Source organism: Bombina bombina, chromosome 12, assembly GCF_027579735.1.
Source record: "Bombina bombina isolate aBomBom1 chromosome 12, aBomBom1.pri, whole genome shotgun sequence".
Taxonomy (NCBI): Eukaryota; Metazoa; Chordata; class Amphibia; order Anura; family Bombinatoridae; genus Bombina; species Bombina bombina.
Window position 1 is genome coordinate 90184024 of NC_069510.1, and position 19133 is coordinate 90203156.

The following is a 19133-nucleotide window of genomic DNA, read 5'->3' on the forward strand; positions in this document are numbered from 1 at the left end:
CTTTTCAAAAGAGCGAACCATGTCACTTCCTGTGACATTACATCAGCTGTTGTACACATTTTGCCCCTAATGCGCATGCGGGCCAGCGTCATCACATACCTGGCCGCATACGTCACTGTGAAAGTATTTAGACATGTGAAATTGAGAAGCCTTTCTATAGAGCATGCGTGGGATTTTCTATCACAAATGGGGGGGTTTATGGAACGCTGTTTTTTTGGTCCCTGCATGATAAACAGCCACTCGGCTATCGCCACTGCTTGTGTTGGAAGATCCATTTTGCAATGTCGTATTTTCTATCCTTACATTTATATCGGTTTTACACTATAATTCACATATTTGGCTGTTTGTCATGCAGGGACTAATAAACAGCATTCCATAAACCCCCCATTTGTGATAGAAAATCCCACGCATGCGCTATACAAAGGCTTCTCAATTTCCCAAGTGTAAATAGTTTCACAGTGACGTATGCGGCTAGGTATGTGATGACGCTGGCACCAATGCGCTTTAGGGGCAAAATGTGTACAACAGCTGATCTAACGTCACAGGAAGTGACATGGTTCGCTCTTTTGAAAAGTTCGGTCCCTTAACAGAACACCGGATTTGGGCCACATTGGATCATGGTACTTGGAGTTTCAGGGAGATTGCATTCCATTTGCTGGCATCAGGGAGCCGCTATTACAATCAGGGAGACTCCCTGAACTTCAAGGAGAGTTGGTATGTCTGCTAACACAGGGATTCATTTAAGAGACCGTCATAATTTTTTAAATATTTTTCCTTTAACCAGTGCTGCCACTGTAAGGATATTTAGAAAGGGAATGGTAGTGACCAAGCGTTGGGGTGGGTCCTCTAGCTGTGCACAAAAGGCTTCCTAACTAGCCCAGAGAGTACAGTATAATAAGGGTGGTGTGTACAGCGCCTAAGGCTGAGGACTGGATTGACGATAAATAATAGTTGACTTCTAAAAGAAAGCACTGACTAAGAGTCAGTATTTATTTGCACTCTTAGATGCATAGGGATAGCACAATGAATGTCAATGAAATAAAGTAACAATAAAACTTTGAAATAACAATAAAACTACAATAAAACTACTCATGGATCCATGAAATAAAACAAAAAGATCTTATCATACATATAAAATTGCAACCAAGATATCGTACATATAAAATTGCTGATACTTCTGATTGAAAGTGCGAATTGAAGAAGTGCAAACTCCTGTAATTACATAGTATATACACAAATCACAAGCAAATGTGTCTACAAGGTGGGTGTGAATGTGCATAAATTGTGAAAAATGATTGATGAAAATGCAAAAATAAAAAAATTGAAAAATGGTGAAAAAATGTTTGGTGACAAAAATAGTGAAAAAATATAATAAAAAGGTGGTGTCAATCCAAAATGAAATGATAATGAGATGACAAAATTATGAGGTGATGATGACCAATAAAAGTAATAATGAGTGTAACAACAAATCCAATATTTGTAATCCAATGGGTTAAATAAAAAGTGAAAGTCAAAGTGGAAAACCTTATGTGTTGATGAAGATGATCCTCCAGGAAATCCTGGGTGAGTCCTTGAGGCACATCGACGCGTTTCGGCCCTTAACTTAGGCCTTTATCAACTTAGGCCTTGATAAAGTCTTGATAAAGGCCTAAAGTTAAGGGCCGAAACGCGTCAATCTACTGGTAAGCATCACCCCTTTTATTTCTTATTTTTGGACCTACTATACTATGTCACACATTTTTTACAGAGACATTCAAGGATGTTAAGAAGTGGTCAATTGTGCCTCAAGGACTCACCCAGGATTTCCTGGAGGATCATCTTCATCAACACATAAGGTTTTCCACTTTGACTTTTTATTTAACCCATTGGATTACAAATATTGGATTTGTTGTTACACTCATTATTACTTTTATTGGTCATCATCACCTCATAATTTTGTCATCTCATTATCATTTCATTTTGGATTGACACCACCTTTTTATTATATTTTTTCACTATTTTTGTCACCAAACATTTTTTCACCATTGTTCAATTTTTTTTATTTTTGCATTTTCATCAATCATTTTTCACAATTTATGCACATTCACACCCACCTTGTAGACACATTTGCTTGTGATTTGTGTATATACTAAGTAATTACAGGAGTTTGCAATTCTTCAATTTGCACTTTCAATCAGAAGTATCAGCAATTTTATATGTACGATATCTTGGTTGCAATTTTATATGTATGATAAGATCTTTTTGTTTTATTTTGTGGATCCATGAGTAGTTTTATTGTAGTTTTATTGTTATTTCAAAGTTTTATTGTTACTTTATTTCATTGACATTCATTGTGCTATCCCTATGCACCCAAGAGTGCAAATAAATACTGACTCTTAGTCAGTGCTTTCTTTTAGAAGTCAACTATTATTTATAGTCAATCCAGTCCTCAGCCTTAGGCACTGTACACACCACCCTTATTATACTGTAAGGATATTTCCCTCATAAATAGCATATGGATCTGTGATAAAAGTCAGCTTGGTGTGGTCAGGCAAAGTGAGTGACTAAGGTCAACTATGATGAAGCTTGTGTTGACTTTTTAAAATGCTTGAGATAAAGAAAAGAAAAAAAACTACTTAGGAACATTTACAGCTCTAAAAATACAGCAGGTCTTACCTAATGTTAAAGTATCTTAACAATAGTTTTTACTATTGATTTTCATTGTAGGTTAACCATTTTCACTTTCAAAATGTCACAAATTATTTTTTTTTACCACCTCAACATTTTTGAGGTGTCATAATCTAAAATTGGGTCGGAGGTGTCCTTAACCCCTTAATGACAACTGACGTACCAGGTACGTCATGCATTAACAAGCAGTTAATGACAATGGACGTACCTGGTACGTCAGTTGTCTAACAGAGTGCTGGAAGCGATCACAACCACTTCCAGCAGCTCTGAGGGTATTGCAGTGATGCCTCGATATGGAGGCATCCTGCAATACCACTTTACAAGCCCCCAATGCAGAGAGAGACACTCTGCTACACTCTGCTACACTACAGAAATAGTTTTTTAAGTAAAAATAAAATAAAAATACTTTTTGGGGGGTTTTTGGGGCCAAACTGGGTACTGGCAGACAGCTGCCAGTACCCAAGATGGTGGTCATTAGGTAAGGGAGAGGGTTAGAGAGCTGGAGGGGGGATCAGGGAGGTTGGGGCTAAGGCAGGGGTCCATCACAGCTAAAATACTTTATTATTTTTATTTAAAAAAAAAAAAAACCTCTTTTATTTAGTACTGGCAGACTTTCTGCCAGTACTTAAGATGGCGGGAACACTTGTGGGGTGGGGGAGGGAAGAGAGCTGTTTGGGAGGGATCAGGGGGTGGGATGTGTCAGGTGGGAGGCTGATCTCTAAAATTAACCCTGCAAGCTCCCTACAAGCTACCTAATTTAACCCCTTCACTGCTGGGCATAATTAACGTGTGGTGCGCAGCAGCATTTAGCGGCCTTCTAATTACCAAAAAGCAACGCCAAAGCCATATAAGTCTGCTATTTCTGAACAAAGGGGATCCCAGAGAAGCTTTTACAACAATTTCTGCCATAATTGCACAAGCTGTTTGTAAATAATTTCAGTGAGAAACCTAAAATTGTGAAAACATTTTTTTTTTTTTTATTTGCTCGCATTTGGCGGTGAAATGGTGGCATAAAATATACCAAAAAGGGCCTAGATCAATACTTGGGGTTGTCTGCTACACTACACTAAAGCTAAAATTAACCCCACAAGCTCCCTAATTAACCCCTTCACTCCTGGGCATAAAACACGTGTGGTGCGCAGCGGCATTTAGCGGCCTGCTAATTACCAAAAAGCAACCCAAAAGCCATATACGTCTGCTATTTCTGAAAAAAGGGGATCCCAGAGAAGCATTTACAACCATTTGTGCCATAATTACAGAAGCTGTTTGTAAATAATTTCAGTGGGAAACCTAAAGTTTGTGACAAATTTTGTGAAAAAGTTAACTTTTTTTTTTATCGCATTTGGCGGTGAAATGGTGGCATGAAATATACCAAAATGGCCCTAGATCAATACTTTGGGTTGTCTTCTAAAAAAAAATATATACATGTCAAGGGATATTCAGGTATTCCTGACAGATATCAGGGTTCCAATGTAACTAGCGCTAATTTTGAAAAAAAGTGGTTTGGAAATAGCGAAGTGCTACTTGTATTTATTGCCCCATAAATTGCAAAAAAAGCAAAGAACATGTAAACATTGGGTATTTCTAAACTCAGGACAAAATTTAGAAACTATTTAGCATGGGTGTTTTTTGGTGATTGTAGATGTGTAACATATTTTGGGGGTCAAAGTTAGAAAAAGTGTTTTTTTTTTCCATTTTTTCCTCATATTTTATTATTTTTTTTTTAGTAAATTATAAGATATGATGAAAATAATGGTATCTTTAGAAAGTCCATTTAATGGCGAGAAAAACGGTATATAATATGTGTGGGTACAGTAAATGAGTAAGAGGGAAATTACAGCTAAACACAAACACTGCAGAAATGTAAAAATAGCCATTGTCATTAAGGGTAAGAAAATTGAAAAATGGTCCGGTCATTAAGGGGTTAAAGGGACACTGAACCCAAAAATTTTCTTTCGTGATTCAGATAGAGCATGCAATTATAAGCAACTTTCTAATTTACTCCTATTATCAATTTTTCTTTGTTTTCTTTCTATCTTTATTTGAAAAAGAAGGCATCTAAGCTTTTTTTGGCGTTCAGTACTCTGGACAGCACTTTTTTATTGGTGGGTGAATTTATCCACCAATCAGCAAGGACAACCCAGGTTGTTCCCCAAAAATGGGCCGGCATCTAAACTTACATTCTTGCATTTAAAATAAAGAAACCAAGAGAATGAAGAAAATTTGATAATAGAAGTAAATGAGAAAGTTGCTTAAAATGTCATGCTCTATCTGAATCATGAAAGAAAAAATTTGGGTACAGTGTCCCTTTAATTTAGGTCTGGGAAATCGTGTCACCTTACTGATGTGAAATGCTATAGAAACACAACAGAAATGTCTTGTAATTACAAGATGCTTAATGTCCCTTTATGTGTTTACTTTTTTTACAGAGCGCAATAGTACAATAATAAAATGCTCCAGCATTATTGTATTTTGATTGTTCTTCCAAAACCAAAACCCTTTCTTTGAAGTGTACACAACAGGTGTAGTACAAACTATTAGTACACATTTCAGTGAGAATGTTGCCTAAAATACTACTGAAACTTTAAATAAAAGAAAAATAGCCCGTCAGATTCGTTAAAATGACATATCAGTTTTTAAAAAGATGAGCAGCATTTTATTAATACAAAATATGTTTGTGTGCGCAGATACTGGTGACGCAGGTAATGAGGCGATGCCACACACAATATGGCCGCCAAGAGCTGCCACTCACTTCCACTAGCGGGCGACGTTTGAATGGCACACACTGTACAGGGGGAAGTAGTTCGGGCACTTGTGAGAGGAGTTTGTACATCACCTCGGCCCCCGGCCATATGACAGACCCGGCTCGGCCTCCCTGTTCCCCGCAGGATGACCATGTCTTCTTGTCACATTAAGGACTTGTTCTTATACAATGTCCCGGCTCCCGTCATGTTCCGCTTCTATGAAATAATGGACGCCCTGGATTATGCAGACTGGAACAGGTTCGGTAAGTTGTCAGAACACGGGATACCATACAGTCCTGGGGAATGGCAAAAATACCAATTTTATTTCAGTTTGTGCAGCTGATGACAGATTTCTTCTAGTCCAGCTGTTGTTGTGTTACTGTATTGCTGCTGCTTGGTTTATTTATTTGTATAAAGTTAAAGAATACATCAAAAAAGCAAGAAGAGTTCCTGAACTGTGAGGAAATGTCACTTATATTACAGACATGTGAGCAGAACTTGGTCTGGGATACTATAGAATACATATATCTCTTTATTATGTCATTATCAATACAGGATATATTATTTCAGACAATACTTATGCAATATGTTGTGACCATGATGAGTGCTATGAATTACTCAGGTTAGTTACTTAGAGAACTCTCTGACTAGTAAAGTTTTCCATCAGATACAGTGTATGTCTAATAACAAGTGCTACACATTTCATTACTTTGTGGTTAGAAGACTTTTTGTGGCAGAAGTGAGTCTGTTTTCCAAGAAAGCTAAACTTTTGCTTTCCTGATGAAAGGGGATCTATCTATATATCTATATCTATCTATCTATCTATCTATCTATCTATCTATCTATCTATCTATCTATATAGTGTAGGAAAGAAACGCTAGTAAGATTGTTAAAACCCTGTCATGAGATCAAAAGGGCAGAGGTCATTATAGAAACATTTAAAAAAGAACATGAAAGTCAAAATTAACCTTTTTATGGTTTAATGCTTGTTATTTTAAGAGATATGAAACCCAAATGTTTTCTTTGATGATTCAGATAGCTCATACAGTTTTAAGCCATTTACTTCTATTATCTATACATTTTGCTTTATTCTTTTGGTATACTTTGTTGAAGGAGAGAGAATGCACGACTGGGAGCTAGCTGAGCACAACTGGTGAGCCAATGGCAAGAGACATTATATGTGCAGATACCAATTAACAGCTAGCTCCCAGTAGTGCATGTCTGCTCTTGAGCGTACCTAAGTAAGCTTCTCAACAAAGGATACAAAGAGAATGAAGCAAATTAGATAAGACGTGAAATATTTAAAGGGACACTGAACCCAAAAATTTTCTTTCATGATTCAGATAGAGCATGCAATTTTAAGCAACTTTCTAATTTACTCCTATTATCAATTTTTTCTTCGTTCTCTTACTATCTTTATATGAAAAAGAAGGCATCTAAGCTTTTTTCTTGGTTCAGCACTCTGGACAGCAGTTTTTGATTGGTGGATGAATTTATTCACCAATCAGCAAGGACAACCTAGGTTGTTCACCAAAAATGGTCCTGCATTTAAACTTACGTTCTTGCATTTCAAATAAAAATACCAAGAGAATAAAGAACGTTTGATAATAGGAGTAAATTAGAAAGTTGCTTAAAATTTCATGCTCTATCTGAATCACAAAAGAAAAAAATTGGGTTCAGTGTCCCTTTAAAACTATATGCTCTCTCTGAATCAGGAAAGAAAAAAGTAATGTCCCTTTTTTTAATACACTTTTTTTTTAAATAACATCAAATTACTTTGTGCTTTAGGTATTCTTTGTTGAAAAGCATATATACAGTATCTCACAAAAGTGAGTAAACCCCCCACATTTTTGTAAATATTTTATTATATCTTTTCATGTGACAACACTGAAGAAATGACACTTTGCTACAATGTAAAGTAGTGAGTGTACAGCCTGTATAACAGTGTAAAATTGTTGTCCCCTCAAAATAACTCAACACACAGTCATTAATGTTTAAACCGTTGGCAACAAAAGTGAGTACACCCCTAAGTGGGATTGTCCAAATTTGGCCCAATTAGCCATTTTCCTCCCTGGTGTCATGTGACTCGTTAGTGTTACAAGGTCTCAGGTGTGAATGGAGAGCAAGTGTGGTAAATTTGGTGTTATCGCTCTCACACTCTCTCATACTGGTCACTGGAAGTTCAACATCACACCTCATGGCAAAGAACTCTCTGAGGATCTGAAAAAAAGAATTGTTGCTCTACATAAAGATGGCCTAGGCTATAAGAAGATTGCTAAGACCCTGAAACTGAGCTGCAGCACGTTGGGCAAGACTATACAGCGGTTTCACAGGACAGGTTCCACTCAGAACAGGCCTCGCCATGGTCGACCAAAGAAGTTGAGTGCAGGTGCTCAGAGTCGAATCCAGAGATTATCTTTGGGAAATAGTCTCATGAGTGCTGCCAGCATTGCTGCAGAGGTTGAAAGGGTGGGGGGGTCAGCCTGTCAGTGCTCAGACCATACGCCGCACACTGCATCAAATTGGTCTGCATGACTGTCGTCCCAGAAGAAAGCCTCTTCTAAAGATGATGCCCAAGAAAGCCCGCAAACAGTTTGGTGAAGACAAGGAGACTAAGGCCATGGCTTACTGCAACCATGTCCTGTGGTCCAATGAGACCAAGATAAACTTATTTGGTTCAGATGCTGTCAAGCGTGTGTGGCGGCAACCAGGTGAGGAGTACAAAGACAAGTGTGTCTTGCCTACAGTCAAGCATGGTGGTGGTAGTTTAATGGTCTGGGCCTGCATGAGTGCTGCTGGCACTGGGGAGCTTCAGTTCATTGAGGGAACCATGAATGCCAACATGTACTGTGACATACTGAAGCAAAGCACGACCCCCCCCATTTCAGAGACTGGGCCGCAGGGCAGTATTCTAACATAACGACTCCAAACACACCTCCAAGACGTCCACTGCCTTGCTAAAGAAACTGATGGTAAAGGTGATGGACTGGCCAAGCATGTCTCCAGACCTAAACCCTATTGAGCATTTGTGGGGCATCCTCAGATGGAAGGTGGGGGAGCGCAAGGTCTCCAACATCCACCAGCTCCGTGATGTCGTCATGGAGGAGTGGATGAGGACTCTAGTGGCAACCTGTGAAGCTCTGGTGAACTCCATGCCCAAGAGGGTTAAGGCAGTGCTGGAAAATAATGGTGGCCAAACAAAATGTTGACACTTTGGGCCCAGATTGGACATTTCCACTTAGGGGTATACTCACTTTTGTGAGATGCTGTATATATGCTCAGTAACAGCAATGCTCTACTAGGAGGCAGTTGGTGATTTGTGGTTGCTCAAATATGTTTCTTGCCATTGGTTAGCTCCCTGTGAGCTGACTTTAAAGGGACATGGAAAAACATTTTTCTTTTATGATTCAGACAGAGCTTACAATTTCCATTTGACTTGTATTATCAGATTTGCTTAGTTTTTATGGTATTCTTTGTTAAAGAGATACTACTTCATGCAGATGCCTGGAACGCTACGTGGCAAGAAAAAGTGCTGCCCTCTAGTCTTGCAAATGTATAGCATTCTTACAAACTGCTGCCACATGAACGCTCCTGAGCTGACCTCTCTGCTTTTTAACAATGGATACCAAGGGAATGAAGGAAAGTTTGTTAACAGAAGTAAATTGGAAAGTTGTTTAAAATGTTATGCTTTTTATCTAAATCATGAGAACAAAAAAAACACTGGGTTTCATGCAGCTTTAACTGATAACAGTTGAATAATATATATTATTTTAAAATATTAGAGCTTTTATGACATGATACTTAAAGGGACATTAAACTCAAATTTTTTCTTTCATGATTCAGATAGAGAATGCAATTTTAAACAACTTTATTATTTAATTTGCTTCCTTCTCTTGTTATCCTTTACTGAAAGATTTATCTAGGGAAGCTCAGGAGCAGCAAAGAACCTAGGTTCTAACTGCTGATTGGTTGCTGCATATATATACTGATTGTCATTGGCTCACCCATTTGTTCAGTGAGAAACCAGTAGTGCATGGCTGCTCTTTCAACAAATGATACCAAGAGAATGAAACAAATTAGATAATAGAAGTAAATTAGAAAGTTGTTTAAAATCTTATTCTCTATCTAAATCATGAAAGAAAAATGTTGGGTTTCATGACCCTTTTAAGCATTTTCTCTATTTAAAAGATTAGTGTTTCAAAATGTTATAATTGTGTTTAAAATGAATGTGCTGAATAAATCTTTTTTTTTTTTTTTTTCTCTGTTGGAGCTGTCAGCCATTAAGCAGTAGAGTTTAGTGACTTAAAGGGACATAAAACCCAACATTTTCTTTCAGGATTTAGATAGAACATACAATTTTGAAACAGCTTTCCACTTTACTTCTATGATCAAATTTATTTTGTTTTCTAGTTATTTTTTGTTGACAGGCAGGAAGGTAGGTTCAGGAGTGTGCACGTGTCTGCTGTACTATGAGGCAGCACTTTTGCAGCAATGTTAGAAATTTGCAAGGGCATAATTCCTGTCATGTATGCTCTAGACATGACTGCGCGCTACCTATCTAGATATCTCTTCAATAAAGAATAACAAGAGAATAAAGCAAATTCTATAATAGAAGTAAATTGGATACTTTTATAAGTGTATTCTCTATCTGAATCATGAAAGAAAAAAAAAATTGGGTTTCAGGTCCCTTTAATTGTACACAGTCTAAGTAAATTTTGGTTTATTCAGTATAGGGACATACATTACAAAATGTCTAAATCATTTTCATATGTTTTTTTTTTAACTACAACGTGCCTACTGCAAATAATACATTCTTCTTTATTGATTGCGGATGACTGTATTGTAAACATTGTCCAGCTGTTATCACCTGGTTACTGGGTGTTGATCACAGTTGCTCTGTTGGTAAAGTTTTTATGTCACAGGGTATGTGTGTGGTGATATCACATTAATCTTAAAACTCACAGGGGCTGGATACTATAGCTGAATGGACACTGAACCCATTTTTTCTTTCTTTCATGGTTCAGATAGAATAGAGCATCCAATTTAATGCAACTTTATAATTTACTCATATTATCAATTTTTCTTTGTTTTGTTGGCATCTTTATTTGAAAAAGCCGGAATGTAAGCTTAGAAGCTCAGCCCGTTTTTGGTTCAGCACCTGGGTACAGCTTGCTGATTGGTGGCTAAATGTACTCAGCAAGCGCTATCCAGGGTGCTGGACCAAAAATGGGCTGGCTCGTAAGCTTACATTCCTGCTTTTTCAAAGAAAGATACCAAGAGAATGAAGAAAAATGGTTAATAGGAGTAAATTAGAAGGTTGCTTTTAAATGATCTGAATCATGAAAGAAAAAAATTGGGTTCAGTATCCCTTTAAACCTCTTGATCTCAGTTTTTGTAAGCACTAGAAATACCCAACACCCATCAATTTAAAAGTTGCTAGTCTTGCATTAAAAGGCATCTGAAACCCAAACCGTTTCTTTCATGATTCTGATAGAGGATACAATTTTCCAATTAACTTCCATCTAATTTGCTTCATGCTCTTGGTATTGTTAGTTGAAAAGCAGACCTAGGTAGCCTCAAGATCAGCTATGCACTACTAGGAGCTAGCTGCTGATTGGACGCTGCACATAAGTCTCTTGTCAGCTCACCCAGTATGTTCAGCTAGCTCCCAGTAGTGCATTGCTGCTCCTTCAACAAAGGATAATTAGAGAATCAAGCAAAATTGATAATAGAAATTAATTAGAAAGTTGTTTAAAATTTGTATGCTATCTGAATAATGGAATAAAAAATGGGTTTTATGTCCCTTTTTAAATTTCAAATATATATTTGTTTTGGTAGGGGGAGGGGACAGTAATAATAAATCTTAAGGTTATAAAAATATCTTATATTCAAAGTAAAGACTTTGAATAATATAGGATGCTTTGAAACCCCACAATATTTTTTTTTTTTTTTGTATTTAAATTTAGATTTTATTTTGTGTAGTCAGGTGATCACTGCAGCTATACTTTTTCTATGGATTTATTTCAGAAGAAGCCCAAGGTGGGGCATGTCAACACTAACACAATATTTAAAGAGATATGAAACCCAAACATTTTCTTTTGTGATTAAGACAGAGGATACCAATTTTTGCTCTTGCACATGGATAATGATCTTGCCAAACTGCAGCCATATAGTTCCCAGAAATGGGCTTACTGCCGAGCTTACATCCCTGCTTTTCAACAAAAGATACCAAGAAACGGAAGATAAATTGATAATATAAGTAAATTAGAAAGTTGTTTAACCCCTTCACCCAATCCGACGTGTGTATATATATATATATATATATATATATATATATATATATATATATATATATATATATATATATATATATATATATATATATATATATATATATATATATATACTTTGGCTATCGTACCGCACAATGTATATATACGTTGTCGCTTCAGAATGCTCCAGCACTCTAGGCTGATAAGTTACAGCCGAGATCTGCCTCATATGAAGCCGGAGCACGATCGGTTCTCTGCCTCTATATACTGTGTGTGTCACCGTCTGTAACGATCTTCTGCTGGAGCCGGCCGGAGGTGTGGGCGCATATGAAGCCGGAGCACGATCGGTTCTCTGCCTCTATATACTGTGTGTGTCACCGTCTGTAACGATCTTCTGCTGGAGCCGGCCGGAGGTGTGGGCGGGAGGCGGGTGGGCGGCCCAGCAGGGGAGGCGGGAGGGAGTGGGAGGGGCCCTACGCTACGGGAAAATAAATTGGACAGGGAGGGATGGGGCAGCTACACTACGGAAAAGGGTGTGTGGGAGACCCTAAACTAAAGATCACGGGTGGGGGGACACTATGCTACAGAAAAGCAATATAAAATAAAATAAAAAATATGTAAAAAAAAAAACAGTTTTCAGGTACTGGCAGACAGCTGCCAGTACCTAAGATGGCAACAGTAGTTAGGTCAGGGGAGGTTTAGAGAGTTGTTTGGGGGGATCAGGAAGGTGGGGGTAAGGGGGATCCTACACTGCAGAAAATCTAAATATATATATACAGGTGGCCCTCGTTTTACAACGGTTCAATTTACACGTTTCAGAATAACAACCTTTTTTTCCAGTCATGTGACTGCTATTGAAAGCATTGAGAAGCAGTGCATTTATTAAAATAGCCAGTAGGTGGAGCTGTCCGCTTGTGTTGCAGCAAAGCCAAGCAAGCTGAAATTAATCAGTTTACCCAGACCTGAGCTATCGAGCAGATTTCAAAGGAACAAGATCTTCCTGTCTATAAATCAGTCCAAATTGGAATGCATAAAAAGAACTGTTTGCAGAAAAATGCAAGTGAAGTTTGTGTTGTGTATTTATTTTATTAGGTTTATAATGCTGTTTAGCAAATGTTTTTGTTCATTTAACTTAGTTTAATTATATATTCTGTGTTGTGTGATTATTTTATTAGGTTTATAATGCTGTTTAGCATTTAAAGTCTTCATTTCAAAGCTTTAAAAATAATGTATTAGGTGTTACTTATGACAGTTTTGAGAGGGGCCTGGAACCAAACTCCCTCACTTCCCATTAACTTACATTATAAACTGGGTTTCAATTTACAACGGTTTCGATTTACAACCATTCCTTCTGGAACCTAACCCCGGCATAAACTGATTGTGTGTATATGTGTGTGTGTGTGTGTATATATGTATATATATATATATATATATATATATATATATATATATATATATATATATATATATATATATATATATATATATATATATATATATATATATATATATATTATAAAAATAAAAAAAGCCTTACGTTTTCATACTAAAGGTAAAATTAACCTTTTAAGCTACCTAATTAACCCCTTCACTGCCGGGAATAATAGAAGTGTGGTGCGCAGCTGCAATTAGCGGCCTTCTAATTACCATAAAGCCATGGCAAAGCCTTTATATGTCTGCTATTTCTGAACAAAGGGGATTCCAGAGAAACTTTTATAAAACATTTGTACCATAATTACACAAGCAGCAAATATTTTTATAATTTCTGTGAGAAACCTAAAGTTTGTGAAAAACGTAACTTTTTTTTATTTTTTATTTATTTGATTGCATTTGGCGGTGAAATGGTGGCATGAAATATACCAACATGGGCCTAGATCAATACCTTGGGTTGTCTACGTTAAAAAGATATATAGATTTGATAGATAAATAATAAAAAACTAGGCTCTATTTCTGTTTAAATGGAGTGATAGCAAAAATGCTAAAAATATATATTAGCAATCTGTCTAATCAAATGCCTGCCATTTTCTTCTCGCGGAACATGGGTGTGCAATTACCTAAAAGCATCCCTCTTTATGAAGAATTGATCCACAAAAACAATGTATTTTAGCAAAAGCACCATATAAGTAACCCTTCATTTGATGCAGCCCGGATGTCTAGTTTCTATAAATAGATACATCATCTGCTTTATGTTACTTCCCCATATTTATATAGCATTTTAAATGTTTTGCTTAAAAAGTAAACCAAATTAGAAAGAAGCTCTCACTCCTTGCTATTAAAGGAACACTAAAATAAAAATAAAAAAAGCATTAACACTTTCCTGTCATATAGTGCTCAAGACACCTACCTACCTAGGTATCTCTTCAACAAAGAATATCATGGGAACAAAGTAAATTTGATAATAGAAAAAAATCGGAAACTTTTTTTTAAAATTGTTTTCTCTGTCTCCCAGTAGTGCATTGCTGCTCCTTCAACAAAGGTTGATATGCTTTTATAGGGACATCAAACACTAAATAAATGCTAGATAGAATGAAGAATTCAAAGAAAAGATTATTCTGAGAATAACATGTAGATGTATTTTTTTTTTAAAGTTTCATTAGTTGTTTAAATATTGACAAAATAAGTGTAAATTTTTAGTGTCTATAAAGCAATGGGAGCTGCCATGTTGTAACTTAGGTTACCTTCTCTGCTGTGGCCAACTGTGTTCTGCATTCTACTTCTAACAGGAACTGAAAAGCTCAAAGTTTTCAGAATAAAATTATAAGGGAAAAAGGGGACAAAATAAATGTTTAAAGTGTATTGCAAAGTTTTTATATACACTTCGTCTGAGGAAGGGGTGTAAACTCTGAAACGTCATTGAATAAACCTTTGCTATGCTTAAATCCAGAGTTTTTTTTTTTTTTTTTTTGCTGAGTAATTTGACTACTTCTGTACCCTGGTTTTTAGAATTCCTACTGATGAGATTACCCTTATTAGTGTGTGTGTGTGTATATGTATGTATGTACGTGTGTGTGTGTGTGTGTGTATATATATATATATATATATATATATATATATATATACACACACACACCTTGGATATCTGCACTACCAAATGAACCAACAACCAGGGTCTAAGATCCCTCCTTTTGAGATATATATAGATATATATATATATATAATCATTTTATATTACCTTCTCAAATTGTTTAATGTCACTTTTTAGTCTAAAATATTTTCCCCCTGAGGATTATACAAAATATATATATATATATATATATCTTTATTGCGGTTCGCAGATATTGCTCTTTTTACAAATTGAAGGTTTGTGGCAACCCTGTTTCGTGCAAGTCTATTAGCACCATTTATCCAACATATATACACATATAAACTCATAAATACACATAAATATATATATAGAATACAAGGGAAATCAGTCTCTGAAACAAAGGTGCTGTCAAATGGTAGTTAAATAAATACATACAGAGCTTAGAGTCCATATACTGAGGATTTACCGATGAATGGCTGCAGAGGGCATATACTGTTAGTGTTAGGGCAGTTTTACTACGGAGTCCAAGCTAGTTCTGGATTAATGTGGACTGTGGCCATAGGCAAGGAACTAATTCACAGTTCGTTTTTCAGGTTATTTTGTGCTAGATGCAAGTAACATCTTAGTGTCCATTCAAAATACATATAAACGATGGGTCCTTACCAGATTCCGGCTCAAGTCTCACCTCCTCTGGTCTGCCGTCTAACAGTCAGTGTATCCTATAGTTCCCTCAGGCAGTGTGTGTGTCAAGCAGGCAGCATGTGTCAGTCCGTGTCTGATGACGTCACCACTGCTACTGGGATAGCCAAAGGCCAGTTCTTAAGACTGAGAATGAACTGTTCCGAGGATGACAGCTTCTCCCGTGAATGTGAAGGATTGACCCACAAACTCTTGGAGCGAGGATACCACAAAAATGTGGTGTCTAAAGCAGTCAGCTTTAGACAAGCTCACTTTTGTGACCACCTACAGTTCCCAATACTATTCTGTATGTAAAATCTTACGCAAGAACCTGCCAATACTTTTGGCGTATGATAATCTTAAAGAAGAGATTAGGGAAGGCTGTTTTTGCGTCCCTAGACGCAATATAACAATTGGGAACCAAGTATCGCCATCTATGCTCAAAAAATCTAAAAATAAGAGTAGTTGGCTTTCACAAAAAGGGCACTACAAGTGTGGAAACAGCACTTGCAAAGCCTGCGGTCATGTAACCGTGAGCAAAACCTTTCAATCACTGACTACTCAGAGGGTATTTTCACACCTCCAATGCACAAATTGTAGGTCCACTTACGTCATTTATCTGATCACTTGTAGTAAATGTGACAAGCAATTTGTGGGGTGTACCTCTCGTGAAGCAAGAGAGAGGATATGAGCCCACCTCAATGATATTGAGCGTGGTCACATAACTGCAGGGGCGTCTAAGCACTTTATTGAGGAACATGACAAAGATGTAAGTGGTTTCTTTTGGATGATTATAGATCAAATCTACAAAAAACCAAGAGGAGGTGATAGATCCAGGGACCTTCTCAAAAAAGAGGTCTTTTGGATCTTTACTCTGGGGACCAGACAACCCTCAGGTCTTAATATTGAAACAGATCTGATCAACCATTGGTAATACATGGTATCTCCATTTCTTTATGCGTGCATACGTGTAAGACTATTTAAACTAGCTAATAATTAAAGGGGTGGTAAACTCACTATTGACCGATTATATGCTCAATCTTGTTAAGTCTTCTTAAATGTTTAGACGAATTTTCAATTTCTACTTGATATAGCCATTTACTTACAATGCCACAATAAAGAATATCTCCGTTCCGTGAAATTGCCAGCCCCCCCGTGACGTCATATTCCTTTTGCCGTCTTTCGTCCAATCATATATCATGTCGCCAGACAGGCTTCCTTCAATGCAATTGGATTCGCGCATGCAAATTAACGAGCAATCCGAGCAATACTAACATTCAGTCAACTGGTACTAAAACCGAAGAAGATTTTGTGCGTGCATGTTATATGTGATGCATGCGTTTTTTTTATTTTCCACACGGCGCGCTAAAGTAAGCACTGTATTGTATACTATTACTATACGATTCTTAGTTTACTTGGAACAGTGCCAGTAAGTATATTGCCGCATTCGATGTGTTAAATTTTTTTTTATTACCAATAAATTGGTCCAATATCCTTGCAATATAAAAATAAACAATTGCAATTACACTGAACCAAGTAAACATTGAATCTCCTGACTCAATGTTTACTTAGTATACGTCATGCTAACCAATGCGCATGTGTTAGAAATTAGGATTTCGGGAGCGAGCAAACCCTCTGACGTGTAGAGAGGGGGGAGAGCAGATCAACACAGAGAATATGGAGTGCAACATCTAAGAGGGGCGGTGAGATGCGGCGCAACGCGGTGTTATCAATGTATTAAAATTTACATCAAAATACACCAAAAATTAAAGAATTTATAATGCGGTTTAATAATTATTACATAAAGTGATGTAAATATGAAATTTGCAAATAACTGAGTTTACCATCACTTTAATAATGATTAGCCACTCAGTATAGTAGCACATGTTCCTACTCCTTTTTAGCGTAGGCCGCACTTCTAGCCACACGTGCATAATCATACCAGAATTTACCAAGTTTATATATGCACAGATATATATATTAATGACTTTATGCTCCTTATTTCATTCCAACAGTCTACATATCAATATAAACATAAATTATATGATGTATCCCAATTTTATATCTTATCAATTTATATACCTATTTGCCTGAAATATAGAGGCGCTAGGGTCATTAGTTTAGTCTAATTATCATTTGACCTTATTTTTTAGGAGTACACACAGTATTAAATCGCATTTGTCATTCCTATACTTTACAATAGATGAGCCCAGTATTTAAAATATAGCTAAGAAGCCATTACGTTAGGAGTTTATTTAGATTATACACTGTAGTACTCATCTAACATATGGTGGGTGTGTTCACGTCCAGTTTAGCCATTGGTCCATAGTAGGAGGCCCATGTACCCAATGAATAGATATGATTGCCTTTATTAACAAGCACTATGCTAGGGCACTAAACAGTCTATGATTAAGGAGATATATATATATATATATATATATATATATATATATATATATATATATATATATATATATATATATATATATATATAATATATATACATACACACCACAAGCAAAAGTATTACAACTCATTGAAGGCTCATGATTATTAGTTAGCATTTTTTAGCAATAAAGTATTTTTAATTAACCCCTTAACGATCAAGGACATGTCAGTTAAGGACCAAGGACGTGCCTGATACGTCCTCTGGGGTTTCATACGTGGGAAGCGATCATGATTGCTTCGAACTGCTTTCAATACCCTCTTTTACCCACTGATGCAGAGAGAGATCTGGGAGGAGGGGGGTATGGAATTGAGGAGGGGGCAGCTACACTATAGAAAAATGATTATTTTTTTTATATAAAATAATAATAAAAAACATTTTTTTTCATCAAACTGGGTACTGGCAGACAGCTGCCAGTACCCAAGATGTCAGCATATAGGTAGAGTGGGGGAGGGTTAGAGAGCTGTTTGGGGGGTCAGGGAGGTTATGGGCCAAGGGGGGGATCCAACACTGCAGAATAATAATAATAATAATATATATATATATATATATATATATATATATATACAACTATAAAAGCCTTTTATTTTAGTACTGGCAGACTTTCTGCCAGTACTTAAGATGGCGGTGACAATTGTGAGGTGGGGAGGGAGCTGTTTAAGAGGGGTCATGGAGGGATCAGGGGGTGGGTGGGTGGGTTGTGTCAGATGGGAGGCTGATCTCTACACTAAATCTAAAACTAACCCTACAAGCTCCCTAAAAGTTACCTAATTAACCCCTTCACTGCTGGGCATAATACAGGTGTGGTGCGCAGCGGCATTTTAGCGGCCTTCTAACTACCAAAAATTAATGCCAAAGCCATAAATGTCTGCTATTTCTGAACAAAGGGGATCCCAGAGAAGCATTTACAACTATGTGTGTGATAATTGCACAAGCTGTTTGTAAATAATTTCAGTGAGAAACCTAAAGTTTGTTAAAAAGTTTGGCGGTTAAATGGTGGCATGAATACTTTGGGTTGTCTACTAAAAAGAAATACATACATGTAAAGGGTTATTCAGGGATTCCTGACAGATATCGGTGTTAAAAAGAAAATGGTTTGGAAATAGCAAAGTGCTACTTGTATTTATTGCCCTATAACTAAAAAAGCAAAGAACATGTAAACATTGGGTATTTCTAAATTCAGGACAAAATTTAGAAACTATTTAGCATGGTTTTTTTTTGTGGTTGTAGATGCGTAAGAGGTTTTGGGGGTCAATGTTAGAAAAAGTGTTTTTTTTTTCATCATATTTTATATTTTTTCT

The 19133-nt window shown here is 36.7% G+C and overlaps 1 protein-coding gene across 1 annotated transcript in view; it reads left to right on the forward strand.

The window, feature by feature from the left end:
• Nucleotides 1-5442: 5442 nt before the first annotated feature.
• The window catches only part of IRAK1 (interleukin 1 receptor associated kinase 1), a 351555-nt gene continuing 337864 nt past the window's right edge, over nt 5443-19133 (forward strand). Inside the window, exon 1 of the mRNA XM_053695661.1 lies at nt 5443-5674. Within this exon, the coding sequence (XP_053551636.1) occupies nt 5557-5674 (118 nt within the window). The 5' untranslated portion in view covers nt 5443-5556. The remainder of the gene's footprint in view (nt 5675-19133) is intronic.